This window comes from Cuculus canorus, chromosome 4 (assembly GCF_017976375.1).
Source record: "Cuculus canorus isolate bCucCan1 chromosome 4, bCucCan1.pri, whole genome shotgun sequence".
NCBI lineage: Eukaryota > Metazoa > Chordata > Aves > Cuculiformes > Cuculidae > Cuculus > Cuculus canorus.
In genome coordinates, this window is record NC_071404.1 from 34718109 (window position 1) to 34731913 (window position 13805).

At 38.7% G+C, this 13805-nt stretch overlaps 1 protein-coding gene across 46 annotated transcripts in view; it reads left to right on the plus strand.

Moving 5' to 3' along the window:
- SORBS2 (sorbin and SH3 domain containing 2) overlaps positions 1-13805 on the plus strand; it is a 225219-nt gene that overhangs the window by 203478 nt on the left and 7936 nt on the right. For 29 of the 46 annotated variants that reach the window (XM_054064429.1, XM_054064428.1, XM_054064430.1 and 26 more), the window contains 7 exons: positions 4-50; positions 1354-1468; positions 1559-1687; positions 5030-5233; positions 8522-9331; positions 10426-10530; positions 13248-13355. In XM_054064429.1, coding sequence (XP_053920404.1) covers positions 4-50; positions 1354-1468; positions 1559-1687; positions 5030-5233; positions 8522-9331; positions 10426-10530; positions 13248-13355 — 1518 coding nt within the window. The remainder of the gene's footprint in view (positions 1-3; positions 51-1353; positions 1469-1558; positions 1688-5029; positions 5234-8521; positions 9332-10425; positions 10531-13247; positions 13356-13805) is intronic. The other 17 variants (XM_054064450.1, XM_054064446.1, XM_054064447.1 and 14 more) reach the window with 2 other exon arrangements.

A 13805-nucleotide genomic window follows, 5' to 3' on the forward strand; every position in this document is an offset into this window, starting at 1 on the left:
CAGAAACTGCCAGCCAGAGCTGTATATGACTTTAAAGCTCAGACTTCTAAGTAAGTACTAGACTTTTGTTCATTTAAGAATTCATAATTCAAAAAGACTCCTCCTAGTACTTGTGGCAGCTAACTGCTGTTCTAGTTGCTTTCAAAAGCAATTGCCATGGAAGCAGAGGACCTTGCTTGCTGTCACATTAGCAAACTGTGTGAGAAGTTATTTTGTAATGAAAATGTCTTATTAAATTATTATGTTCTCTATTGTATTTGTTTGAACACGTGAACGGCTGTGCATCTTCAGCCTTCTAGAGCATGTATTCTAAATATTCTTTGTTTTGTGGTGAATTGTATTTAGGTTACACAAGGTATACTGCTTAAAATACTGTCGTACATAGTGTGGTTATTAAAATTCTATATAATGTTTCATCATCTTCCCATCTGTCTTAACATACACAGGCTCTCTGTGGGGTGTGACATGTTCCATACAAAGGCAAACCATGGTAGTGCAGAAGAAAAACAAAATTTGGAAACACGGTTTTACGATATGAGAGAGTCAAAGCAGAGTGCCTGTATTTCATTCTTGATGTTGTTCTGATGCTCCATGGCATTTAAGCAATCTTTAGATACGGCCAAAAATTGACACTAGAATTACATTAAATGTGTCTTGTAGAAAACTCACAGCTTGAATTATCAGAATGGCAGATTAGTTCGTGAAAAAAAACGATACAGCAGAGAACTCCCAGGCCAGGATCTGAAAATATTCTTGATGATTTGAATAATTCCATAATTTGGTATCCAACATTAAACATATCACAGGCCCTGAATATCAGAAATAGTGAGAACACAATCCTGTGTTCTTCATGCTCCTGAACATATGTCTTGTAAGGGAAATGCATAGAGCAGAAACAGGCCAAGCTGTGCCACCTATAAAAGGTAGTAATAGGCCATAGAGATGTGGGATATATTCCATTGCTTTCCCTATTGATTTCATAAAGAACACAAAATACCCCTCAGATGCCTGTCATAAAAGCAGCGTCTAAACAGGTGATCCAAAAGATGATGTCACTTGCATGCAGACCTTATGCTAAGTGGTCTGGTAATAAGTAGCAATACTTCCTTGGCATCACAATGTGAAACAGGCCTATAACACCTACAAACAGTATCTTGCATTCATAAATGTAAATCATTTCATTTTACATAGTATAATTAACTGGTAGATGTACCACAGTTGTGGCACTTGTTCTTCAAATGTTTAGTGGCTACATTCTTTCTCAGTTCCAAACTGTAAAGGTATCGGAAACTATGCAGGTAGGGGAGATAAATGCAAAGCTGTAAATCTCTGATCTAAATAAATTTGTTACAGAGAGCTGTCCTTTAAGAAAGGAGATACTGTCTATATCCTCAGGAAAATTGATCAAAACTGGTATGAGGGTGAGCACCATGGAAGAGTTGGAATATTCCCAATTTCTTACGTTGAGGTTTGTTCTTTGTTTACTTCCTTGAATTAGTTTGGGTAATAGATCGACACCATGGGAATGATAAAAATTGATGTTTTTCTTTTCCTGTAGAAACTTTCTCCCCCAGAAAAAGCACAGCCTGCCAGGCCACCCCCCCCTGCACAGATTGGAGAGATTGGAGAAGCTATTGCCAAATATAATTTCAGTGCAGACACAAACGTGGAGTTGTCACTTAGAAAGGTACAGCTTAGAACTATATCAAAATATTATTATAATGTCTACTGCTACACAGAGTTAATATATAGGTAAATACTGTATATTTGGTGCACTCTGCGTTCAACATTTGCTGTGCACAAAGCAGTGTAATGGTAGGAAACTACTAACATGACAGTTTATTGACTTGCAGTCTTTCACAGCTACCTGCCAATTGTTTAAATATGTTGTGCATGTATGGTGGATTGTGGAAGATTAGCATATACACACATCTAATAACTGCCTGCCTAAATTTCTAGTTTTCACTTCAGTTGTCAATTCCTTTTTTTTAAATAAGTATTTCTTGCTGTCACAATTATCATGGTAAGGTTTTTTAATATGAAGAAATAGAAAAATATAGAAAATAAAAGATATGGAAAAAAGGGTTCAGAAATGTTTTTGAGAATGTACCAGTTCTTGCAAGTATTTCATTAAATAACAGTCTGCTTTTCATAACATTCTCTTTTCTATGCACATCCTGATGATTATGCTTTATTGCACGTGAGCAAAACAAATGTGTGATTTCTGAGGTTTGTGAGATACTGGAATGTTACTGCTGTAGAGAAACTTTATTTGCAGATATTACATACCTACTTCTAAGTAGTATGTTATTCAGTGGTTTGTTTTTCTTTGAAATAAGAGTAATCATAGTATAGTAAGGATTGGAAGGGACCTTTAAGATCATCTAGTTTCAACCCCCCTGCGATGGGCTGGGACATGTCACACCAGATCAGGCTGCCCAAGGCCCCATCCAACCTGGCCCTGAACACCTCCAGGTGTCCACAGCTTCCCTGGGCAACCTGTGCCAGTGCCTCACCGCTCTCATAGTGAAGAAATTCTTCCTAATGTTCAGTCTAATGCTACAGTGTTTTGATGTTTACCTAGAGCTTAATCCAGCATCAATAAAGATAACGGGTTTTTCTCCACTCATTTGAAATTGGTAAATGTTAGAGAAGTCCAAAAAAAAAATGAATCAGGAATAGGAACTCGGGGAACACTCAGGGAACTAGAGGTTCAGGGTAGTTTGATGATTTATTTCTTTTTAAAATTCTCTTTTCATAGAAACACAGAATGGTTTGGATTGGAAGGGACCTTTGAAGGTCACCTAGTCCAACTCACCTGCCATGAGCAGGGACACCTGCTCAGCCGTGTCTAACCTGACCTTGAATGCTTCCATAGATGGGGCACCTACCATGTTTCTGGGAAACCTGTTCCCATGTTTAACAACCTTCATTGTGAAAAATTCCTTATATCTAGTCTATTAATTTAGAACTAATACCCCTTGTCCTATCACAACAGGCCCTGCTAAAATGTTTGTACCCATCATTCTTACACAACCCCTTGAAGTACTGAATGGCTGCAAAAACGTCTGCCCAAAGCCTTCTCTTTTCTAGGCTGCATAACCTCAACTCTCTCAGCCTTTCTTCACAGGAGAGGTGTTCCATCCTTCTGGTCATCTTCATGGCCCTTCTCTGGACCTGCTCCAGCAGGTCCATGCCTTTCTTGTGCTGAGGGCTCCAGAGCTGGATGCAGTACTCCAGATACGGTCTCAGGAGAGTGGAAAAGGGCAGAATCCCTTCCTTTGACATGCTAGCCATGCTTCTTTTGATGTAGCGCAGGATTCAATTGGCTTTTTGGGCTCCAAGAACATATTACTGGTTCACATCCAGATTTTCATCCAGCAGTACCCCAAGTCCTCCTCCACAGAGCTGCTCTCAAACCCTTCATCCCCCAGCCTGTATGGAAACTGGGAGTTGCACCAACCCACGTGCAGGGCCTTGCACTTGCCTTTGTTGAACCTCATGAAGTTCACATGGGCCCACTTCTCACAGCTGTCGAGGTCCCTCTGGATGGCATCCCGTCCCTCAGGCATGTCAACCACGCCACTCAGCTTTGTGTCATCTGCAGCCTTGCTGAGGGTGCACTTGATCCCACTGTCTGTGTCATTGATGGAGATACTAAACAGTAGTGGTCCCAATACGAACCCCTGGGGAACACCACTTGTCACCAATCCCCATCTAGACATCAAGCCATTGATCATGACCCTCTTCACGCAACCATCCAGCCAATTCCTTCTCCACTGAACAGTCCACCAATTAAATCCATACCTCTCCAATTTAGAGAGAAGGATGTTGTGGGGGACTGTGTCAAAGGCCTTACAGAAGTCCAGACAGATGGCATCCAGAGCTCTTCCCTTGTTTACTGATATAGTCACTGCATTGTAGAAGGCCACTAGGTTTAAAAGCAGCTGTGATGCTTCCCTTTTTCCAGTAACCAGGGACTTTACCTGACTGCCATGACTTCAGATATCATGGAGAGTAGCTTGGTAACCACATCAGCCAGTTCCCTCAGGAATCTGGGATGCATCTTGTCAGGTCCCACAGGCTTACACGTATTCAAGTTCCTCAGGTGGTCACGACCCTGATCTTTTCTTGTAGTGGGAGGGGCTTTGCTCCCCTAGTCCCTGCCTTGTCATCTATCTGCTCAAGATGTGCTTATTGTGATGATTGTAGTCCTGATAGCCCAGTTTTGGTTTGTTTCTAGAAGTTAACTTGCACTGGTTTTCTTTCATTCCATCCCATTAAAGATAATTTTAGGGTACTCCACAAATCAAGTACAGAAACAAAATTACAGAAACCCAAGAGAACACAAAATAGGGAAGTTTTTTTTACAAAAATACACATGGTAAAAAGCACATCATGTAAAACAAAGAAGGGGGTAACTCATGAACTTTCACTACAGAGAAAAGTTTGAGTAGAAAGTTGGTATTTTCCCCTTCAATTTTTAAGCTTTCTAAAAAAAAGTCAGTGAACCACTGCTTATCTTTTTTTACACAGGAAAAGCACTTCTTTCATCTTCCCCATTAACTCATTTCATAATTTTCTACCTCCACTTATTCCAGTTTTACTGAAAACAAAGCACTTGCATGGATTTCACTTTTTAACTTTTATCACTTTTAAGGAAAAATGGGCATAGTATTAGTGTTGCATGTTACAGTTAAGGTGTTAGCTAGTAGTTAGCAGATTCCATTCCAAAGAAAAGTTTAGATGTTAACCTCCCAACCAAGAGCAGAAGACTACACACGATTCCCCTCTCATAAAAGAATAGCATCTGCAGTCCATGACTAAGCCCCTGTCTTGCTGGAATGGTAGCTGTTATACGTGGTTATTATAAATGGGGGGAGAAACGTGAAAATTAAGATGATTCTCAAAACTGATAGGAAACAGCACTGAAGGGACAATTAATATTAGTTATGAAAATAATATCCGCTCTTCAAAAAATTAACCTACCATGTATTTGTTGATAACTCATTTTCCTACTGCATTTCAGGGAGACAGAGTAATTCTTCTTAAGCGAGTTGATCAAAACTGGTATGAAGGTAAAATACCAGGAACCAACAGACAAGGCATCTTCCCTGTTTCCTATGTAGAAGTCATCAAAAAGAACGCTTCAAAAACTGTTGATGACTATCCTGATCCTCCGATACCCCAAAGCTATTCTAGTGACAGAATACACCAGTTAAGTTCAACTAAGGTAAGGTTTTTTTTGAATTTGCTCCCACCCATAGTAGGTTTTCAGAAGGACTTGTAATTCTTTTTGTTAACATAAGATAATACCTAATTCATGCATTAAGTACACTACTTTTTCTTTCCTGCATAGGTAAAATTGCAGTACTAACTTGTTATTGAAATATCTTAATAGCAGAGTTTGTGTCGTATATTCTGCCAGAATTTTTGCTCTTTTCTTCATTAGCTGTTGTATTATTGACAGTAGGGACCAGGCAAAATTTGGGCAGGAAAATTCAAGCCAACAGAACAAAATTTATCTGGAAATCTTAGACGGAATTTGAGCATTAAGGATATGTTTAACAGACTTTTCATAGTGCAATGTGAAGACATTCCCATAACACAGCTGTCCTAAAGCCCGTGGTCCCATAAGCATGCACAGGGCAAGAGAGGGCAGTTTGTGTAGGGACACAGCTTGCTGAGATCAGTTCTGTGTCCTTCAAAGGAAAGGAGAACAGCTAATGATTCTGTACTGTAATGTTCCTCCTTTTGTCTTTCACACTTTGGTAGGAGGCTGTTGGTACAGCAGAGGTTCTTTGGAGTGCTGCAACAGTGATAGTATTGTTTCATTTGGTAGTGAGTCAAATGTCATCACACTGTCAATGAGCTTTGATTCAGACCTTTATAGCTGTAATTATTCACACTAAGTGTCTGTCGTAGGTTCTGAAAATTCTTTACTTTCCTAGTCTATATAACCACCACAAATCATACTACAGGACATTGAAGAAAGATTCTGATTTATCATTCACTCATGAGATTTCACAGTCATCTGTGCAGGGAACATAACCTCTTTGGCAGTAATAGAAATTAAGAAAGTTTCTGCATACAAGCTGTGATTAGCATTAATATATTATTCATGATTTTGAACACTCATGATCGAAATTTTTCTAAGTGTTCCTCTGCCTTTGTTGTTTATCTCTTCAGCATGGACAGTGGGTTTTGTGGATAATAATAAATTACTTGTCCTGCTATTAATATCTGCTTGTTTCAGTTGGGTTTGTCTCCTTTCTGCTTTCTACTTCATATACTTGCATACTGGTGCTCATTTACATGCTTTAGCTTTCAGATACGTTCTACATTTATTTGCAGATTTGGGGACAGCTACCAAGAGATGTCATTTATAGACAATAGTGGCCTCTGAAAATACTACTTAGGACTAGACTATTAGTTAGGTTTGCATAGTTGCTAGAACATATCTTGTCTGGTTTTCCAGAATGCATCACAACAGAGTGCTCTCTCTTCTCTCTTCCATTACAACAAAGCTGTCGGATTGAAGTATTGTTAAATTCCGTAGATGCAGACTGAGGTATTCACAAGCTGAAGCCCCTTGTTATCATAGGAATCCAGAGGTTCCTGATGGCAAGTCAAGAGTATGAGGCAGCTTAGGTGCTTCATATCAAAAAGCCATCTCTCTATTTGGAGATGCCTCTCTCCCCATTTTCTGTGGAGTAGGCTTTTCTCTAAGGCATCCTGCAGCTAAAGCTAAAGCTAAAGCTGCAGGTGTTTGTGTAACCCCTGTAACCCTTGTTGAGCACAGGTGATGCTTCAGATCATTTACATTTGGATTACAAAACTGTCTTGCCGTTATTCTTAAGTTAGTTATTACTATATTAGTTCTATAGGAGAAAAAGCCTTCTTTGTAACATAGGAAACTTTTGCAATTGTGTGGTTCTAGCATAAGCCAAAAAAAACCTCTACTAACACTCTTAAAGAGACATCTTGTTTCTGGATTCAACTGTAAACAGAAATGGCAGTACCATGTAAGAAGACATCTTGTTCCTGTCTACTGAGAAGGACTTCAGCAGTCCTCAAGGTGTTCTGGAGTTTACCACAATTACTGATACCAATTTTCCTATTCCTTGCGAGTTCTTTTAGCATGTATCACTCCCTGTTGCTAGAGCACTTGCACTGAACTTCTCTGGCCAAATGGCAATAAAAGTAAATAAGCAAGAGAAGTTAGGAGAAAGCTTTGCTCTCCTTAACTTGACCTAGACCATCTATACATTTAGCTGTAGTGCAGCCTGTAGACACAGGAAACTGAAAATTGCAGTATCTCCTCAGCAATAGTATTTACCTTAAAACTACAGTTTAGAGGCCCTTGTTCATGAGGAAAGATGAGGGAAAGAGACCGAGTATTGCTTGTAAAAGCCTAACTCTGTCTATTTGCCTCAAGAAAACTCAAGCAGAAGGTAAGTAAATTAATGTTCTTATTCCGAGACATTAATTTAGTCTTTTGAAATTATTTTCCTATTCTAGAGTAATACTTAAAGTCTAAAGTAGTCCAGATAACTTGGAGAGATGTACATCTGGATAATTCTAACAATGAGATCAAAATATTTTTCACTTAATTTTAATTTTGAGGATTAATAGTAACACAAATGCATTTTCAGTATTTACTGAAGCAATGGATATCTACTGATGCTGTGTACGTGTGACTCACCAGTCTCTCATTGTTACAAAAGGACGTTTCTTTTACCAGAAGAATACTTCAATCAATGTTATGTAATGGTACTCAAAATATACTGCTGTGTACTGCGCTGTCACTATTTTAAAAGCATTGTTGACTGCCTACATTCAATTAGAATTGATGTAGAATTCAATTCAATTAGAATTGAATGTACGTCTCACAAATGTTGATGTCATTTGGAACTAATAGGGTTACTTTTGAAAAAAACATGCGTTCTATAGCTGCTTATGCCTTAATAAAAGTATGCAATGTATTAAAGATGTTTCTTAAAGGTACACTCTGAAGTACTAAGAAAAAGTAGAAGTATTAAGATTATTAGAAATCCTGCAGTTGTTACGGTTTAGAAGAAATACTTAATGACAACTGAAGTGTGCTTCTGAAAATGCTATTCTCAAAATAACAGTAGTGGTTTGGGGAAAACTACATTAATAATTATTGTATGATTTAATAACCTATGACAGGGTTGCTAACAGAGCATTATAAGTAACATAACTTTAGCGGATCAAGTGCAGGTCACCCTCATGAATGTAATGAATCAGATCTGTCTTACTGTTTGACATTTAAGACCCAAGCCAGAACCTGATACAGTTTCGTTTTTCAAATGTCTTTCCTGCTGTTCTGATTCATGTAGTAATGATTTCAGACACCCGTGCTCACCAAAATTATACCCTGTAGCCCAGATGATGGCACAGACATTCTTCTTTTTCAGTCTACTCATATCCTAATTCTCTGTTATGCTTATTTATTTATTTATTTATTTAAATTCCCATGTTTTTCTTATTTTTGAAGTTACCTTCCCAAGCACTGTCCCCACTTTCCAGACATCTTTCCTCCTCTTGGTCAGACATTGATCAAAAGATTCTCCAAGCTGCCACTAGTGACTGGTTTTCAAGGACTGTCGGTATTTCACCATCAAGCCCGTGCATTTTACCTCCTTCACCATTTCCAGACAGTTTTCTTTCTGACTTAGAAGAAATCAATTCTTTGGCATTAACATCCCAATCAGTAGCGATCTCCCCAGGTAATAGCATTCATCAAGTTAATGATGAATTATTTATTCCAAATACAGAGGTCTCTCTCAGCTCTCCTACAGGTCCTCCTCTGTCCTTTCTTGTATCTACCTCTGTCTCATCTTCAGCCAGCTCATCTCATGGCATAGCATATAAGCATACCAGCAACAATATCGAACCACAACGAGATAAAGACTTCAGAGAAATACTTGACTCTTCAGTTATCGAAGTACCTAGAGACTTGTCAGATACTACAAGAGAAGGTGAGCATGTTGGCACTGTCCCTAACATCCCTTCGCCACATGAAGGTGGCTCCATCTCCAGAATGCTAGCTGCAGCTGCTGGAAATGAAGAGGAAATCTGTACTGCAGATATGGCAGTTAATATATGGGATCAGTCAAAGTCTCAAGAATCAGATTTCTACAGAGAAGCACAAGACACAACAGAAAAACTGACAAGACTCTGTATAGAGGAGGATCAGCTCTATATAGAGGAGGATCTGGGACATGACAATTTAGAATTCCCGATAGCAAGTGGAGGAGACTCTATGATGTGTTATGAAGGATACAATTCACCAAATATTGATAAGGTATTTTAATTTCTGAAAAAAAATGGCTTCTGTGTTCAGACAGCTTACTCAGTATAATTATTCTCTGACTTTTCCTGTCTTTCCGTATTTGTGCTGTGCACAGACACATTTTTATACGATTGCATTTGATAAAAATTGTCAGTGTTAGGGGACAATCCCTTTTCAGAAGCAGGCATATACACCATTGTAATTTCTATGATGTATCAATCCTGCTGGTCCTTTCCCTTCTGAGCTTGTTAGCTGCCATGGAACTTCTGAGGCGAAAAGCCAGTGAGTCATTTTCCTCACTGGCCCACTAGATGCTACCCCCTTTGAGCCAGAGGCCCCAGCAAGCAAATGCTATTAACAGCCTTCAGAGGGAGGGACATGCTTCCTGCAGAGACGTAGCAGTTTGTGCTTCACATGTGTCACTTCACCAGCTGATATATTTATAGTAGACTCTGTTACGAGAATGTGATCAGATTATGTTTGTCAGTTAAACAGATGCTTCCCCCTAGAGCCCTCCCCAGTTCCTCTTTGGGACAGTACAACATTGAACTATCCCAAACGTATGCCTGCCATTAAATGCCACAATATCGCTACACAGTTTGTGTGGTTTCTACGCAAAGTTTTAGAACAGATTTTTTCTGTCCAGCATTTATTTCAACAGACTGTTCAGGCAGTTGCTTTGGCTGCCACATGGAAACATGCAAATCAGATGCTTATGACAATATATTTTAGGCCAAATGTAAAACTAGTTAATTACAAAGATTTTTGCAGGCTGCCTTTACCCTTACTTGACCTGAATAACACAAGGGAAAACCATAACAATAATCTATCGCCACAAATGTCAACTTGTTTTGATTTCGGAGGGAAGAATTTTCTTCCAGAAAAGTAGACTGACTAATAATAAAATTAGCATCACATTTCTGACTGTTCAGGTTAGTTACATGACTCCTTAGTGAGCGTTTTATGTCCTTCACAGCTGGTTTTATAGCATAATTACTTGTCATTATTCTTAAACATTTAAGCCAGCTCTGCTTTCTGTGGGAACATCAAGAGACACTGATCTTCCTTTCCTCTTTTCTTCTAATCTTCCATTTCACTCTGCCAAGGCACAAGTTTTTCACTCTGTTCCTACAACATCCCCGTCTACTGCTTCCCTCTCACCTACTCTCCTTTCTAAAACCTTACATCAGCAGGAGACAGACTCACCAAAGGTAAAAGTAACTGCACCTCTTGAGTACAGATTGTTGTAAATCTTCATGTATATTAAATAACTGCAAAGCTAACACCGAGTTTGATCTTTTCAGATGTATTGCTTCCTGTACTAATTTTAAATAACATAGCACATGGAGTACTAAGATAGGCCTTCTTCAAATGAAACACAAGGTAAAACTATAACCAAGCTACAGTGAAGTAGCTTAAGAAGATACCAGTGATAGGAAAGCAGAAAACCTTCAACTCAATTGAAAGTCCATGCCAGGACTTCAGTAACTCTTATTTAATTGAAAGAAACAGGCTCATATTCAAGTACACAGAAACCAAGTACCATTTGTCATTTAAAAGTGTATTCACGTTCAATCTGAAGCCTAGGAGAACAGTTATAAATTTCACAATAAAGCACCACTACAGGGGGTCATATTCTAAATACCAGTTCTCTTATTCAAGGACTGGACAAAGATTATTCCCTCTTCTAGACTGCACTTTGTGTCAGCATTGCAGCTCTATGGCAGAGAAAATAAATCTGGAAAGCCTATTGCTCTAGATAGACAAAGTAAATTTCTGGTGTAGTTTAAATCCAAAGTCAATTTCTAGTGCCGACTGCCAGCAAGTCCATTTGCTCATGAAAAGGAGAAAAAGTGTGTAAAAAGTCGAGAAACTATCCTAGAAAAAGTGATCATTACACGGTGGGGGGAGGAGGAACCCAGCAAACCAAAACACCCATGTTTTTTTTAAAAAAACTACCACAACTTACAGTGTGTGTTCATGGAAAACCCAGATATAATGGGCTTAAAGAAATCTTAAAGTCCATCAGCTCTGGGTTTTTTTCTGAAGCAAGGAAGAGACATAAGTGTTCTTTCCAGGGCATGAATCTGTCATGAGCCTAGGTATGTTTGATCTCAAAGAAAGGGTAAAACATAGTATTTGTTTCTGCAAAACTGAGTAATTTATCAGTTGTGCAGTGCTTTTGATGGGTACTTTTTCCTTAGCCTAACCAACAAAATTCATAAAATTCCTGACCTACGCTGAAATTCTTTTCAGGTGACCCTGATATTCTTTGTTCTTGTTTGAACAAGGCTTGTTAATTGCAGCTGAAAATAAATGGAGAGAGTATCTGTTTTGAGAGTTAAAATATCTGCTCCTGGGAATCTCCTAGACAGTGCACTGCTCTTCCTTGGGCCTGGCAGGCAGCAAGGCACTAAGTAACTGTGGGAAATGATTCCCTCTTGCAGACACAAGAGCCTGGCTACCGAGAAGAACTAAAGGTCTGGGGAGCTGGTACAGAGTTCTAGCTCTGAATTAGCGTTTTCAAATCTGGATTATTTAAGTCTAGAGAGCAGATTCCTTTATGAACTTAAACAATATAGAATAACTTATAAGAAAATTGTTGAAATTATTAGATACACTACCAACAACAGATTTTTTGCATAATGTTTCCAAATGAGAAAAATTTGTTTCCTCCCAAAGGTAAGCAAAATTTTTTCAACAGTCAACATTGATTATATTGCCAGGATAGGGAATTGCATTAAAATAAGCCTAGTAAGGTTTTGGCTGTCATCCTTTCTTGCCACTTAGTCTACAGGCTGGACTTGAGAGGATAGGAATTGACCTCTCCTCGCATCCTTGTGCATTTTGTCCATGATTAAAGTCTCCTCACAACTGCTACAGCAGAAAGAATGTGAGACATTTCCAGGACTCAAATATCACAAGCGAAAGGAGCTTCTTCAGGGAGTTTTTGAAACTGTATACTGCTACTTTGGTGAATTTTACTGATGTAAATATATTATATACACATATGTATATGTAAATATATACATTCAGAATGTGACTCAAATATAAAGCATGACCAGGGATTTGGGCGGTAGAATACAAGAAGCTGTGATGGGATGTTATACTTTGCTCCATATTGGTGGGAAGGATGTGTCTTCCAAAGGAAGAGCTCTGGAGACATTCCCAAGGAGAAATGCTGATGTTTTCCTGCCTCCTTGGCCTCCCTTGGTATCTTTTTTGTTGTTGTTGTTATTCACCCTCTCACCTCCCAGGAGGAGGCTGTTCTCCATTGCCACATCCTACTGCAGACAGTCACAAATACCAAAGGAAAGGTTTCCAATGTCAGCACTCCATGCCTCTCACATTCCTCCCAACTCATCCCTGCCCTGGAGAATTCACATTTGCTGTGCACACACCCTTCAGAGCTGAGTTCTGACAAATATTTAGCTGATTTATAGTGATATTAAGAAAACAAGGATTTTTTTTCGTTGATGTATTTTCTATCAAGTACTTACTAGTTTTCTAATGCAAGTTTAAGGTCTGTGTTCTGTTTAACAGCAAGGAATTGCAACATTTGCCATTAGTATTTCTAAGGCAGTATTGCTGCTCTGTGCCATTGAGCTTATCTGTATTAACTGAGCTACTTCAGTGGGTACACTTGTGATAACTGTTCTTAGTCCAACTGCATGCACTGTACATGATTAATCTTTTAACTGTAATGTGTAAAGGCATGTGCCAGAGCAGCATATCTTTGGAAAACAGATAAAGTGGCACCAATAAGAATACCATATACTAATGATACTGTTATTTCCATCTGTAGAACAATTGCTTTCTGTTATCAAGAAAAGCATGTCCAGTTTGCATGTATGAATGAAGCAACAAAAAGTCCTATGATGCTTCATTCTTAAACACCCTCTTGACACAGTTTTTGTGATTTTTCTAGGCTAATTTAAAGAGACAGATATTTGTTTTGGGTAAACCTCCTCGTAGCCCAGTGATGACTAAGAGATCCTGCAGCTCACCTGTCAGAGGTCACAGCTATTCACACAGGGTATGGTACCGGATGCCCAGTGTGCAATAACAGCATTTCCATGGAAAAGGAGCTCAGTGTCTAGTCTTTCAGTATTTCGCTTTTGCCAATGCCTCAATATTATCAGTATGCTATGTTTTCTTCCTGTTGTGCTTCTGTTCTATGTCTGAGTAAAGCCAACAGGTTTGTGTGTGCAAAACATATTTTATAAATCCATTAGTGTAGTGTATCTCTGCAGTACTATATAGTATTTCCAGTGCTACAACATGTAAGAGACCAAAGTTCTTTAGACTTAGCCTTTTTTTTTCTGAATTACTGCTTTTGTTTCAAAGCATTTCTAGTTTTTGAAATAACAGCTTCTAGAGTCAAAAATTTATACTTTGTTGTATGTATAGTCTTTTGTATACAGGCTGAATTCTTGCTTTTTGAATCTATGTCCTTCTTTCCAAAAAGTTTTGTTGCTTCTATGTT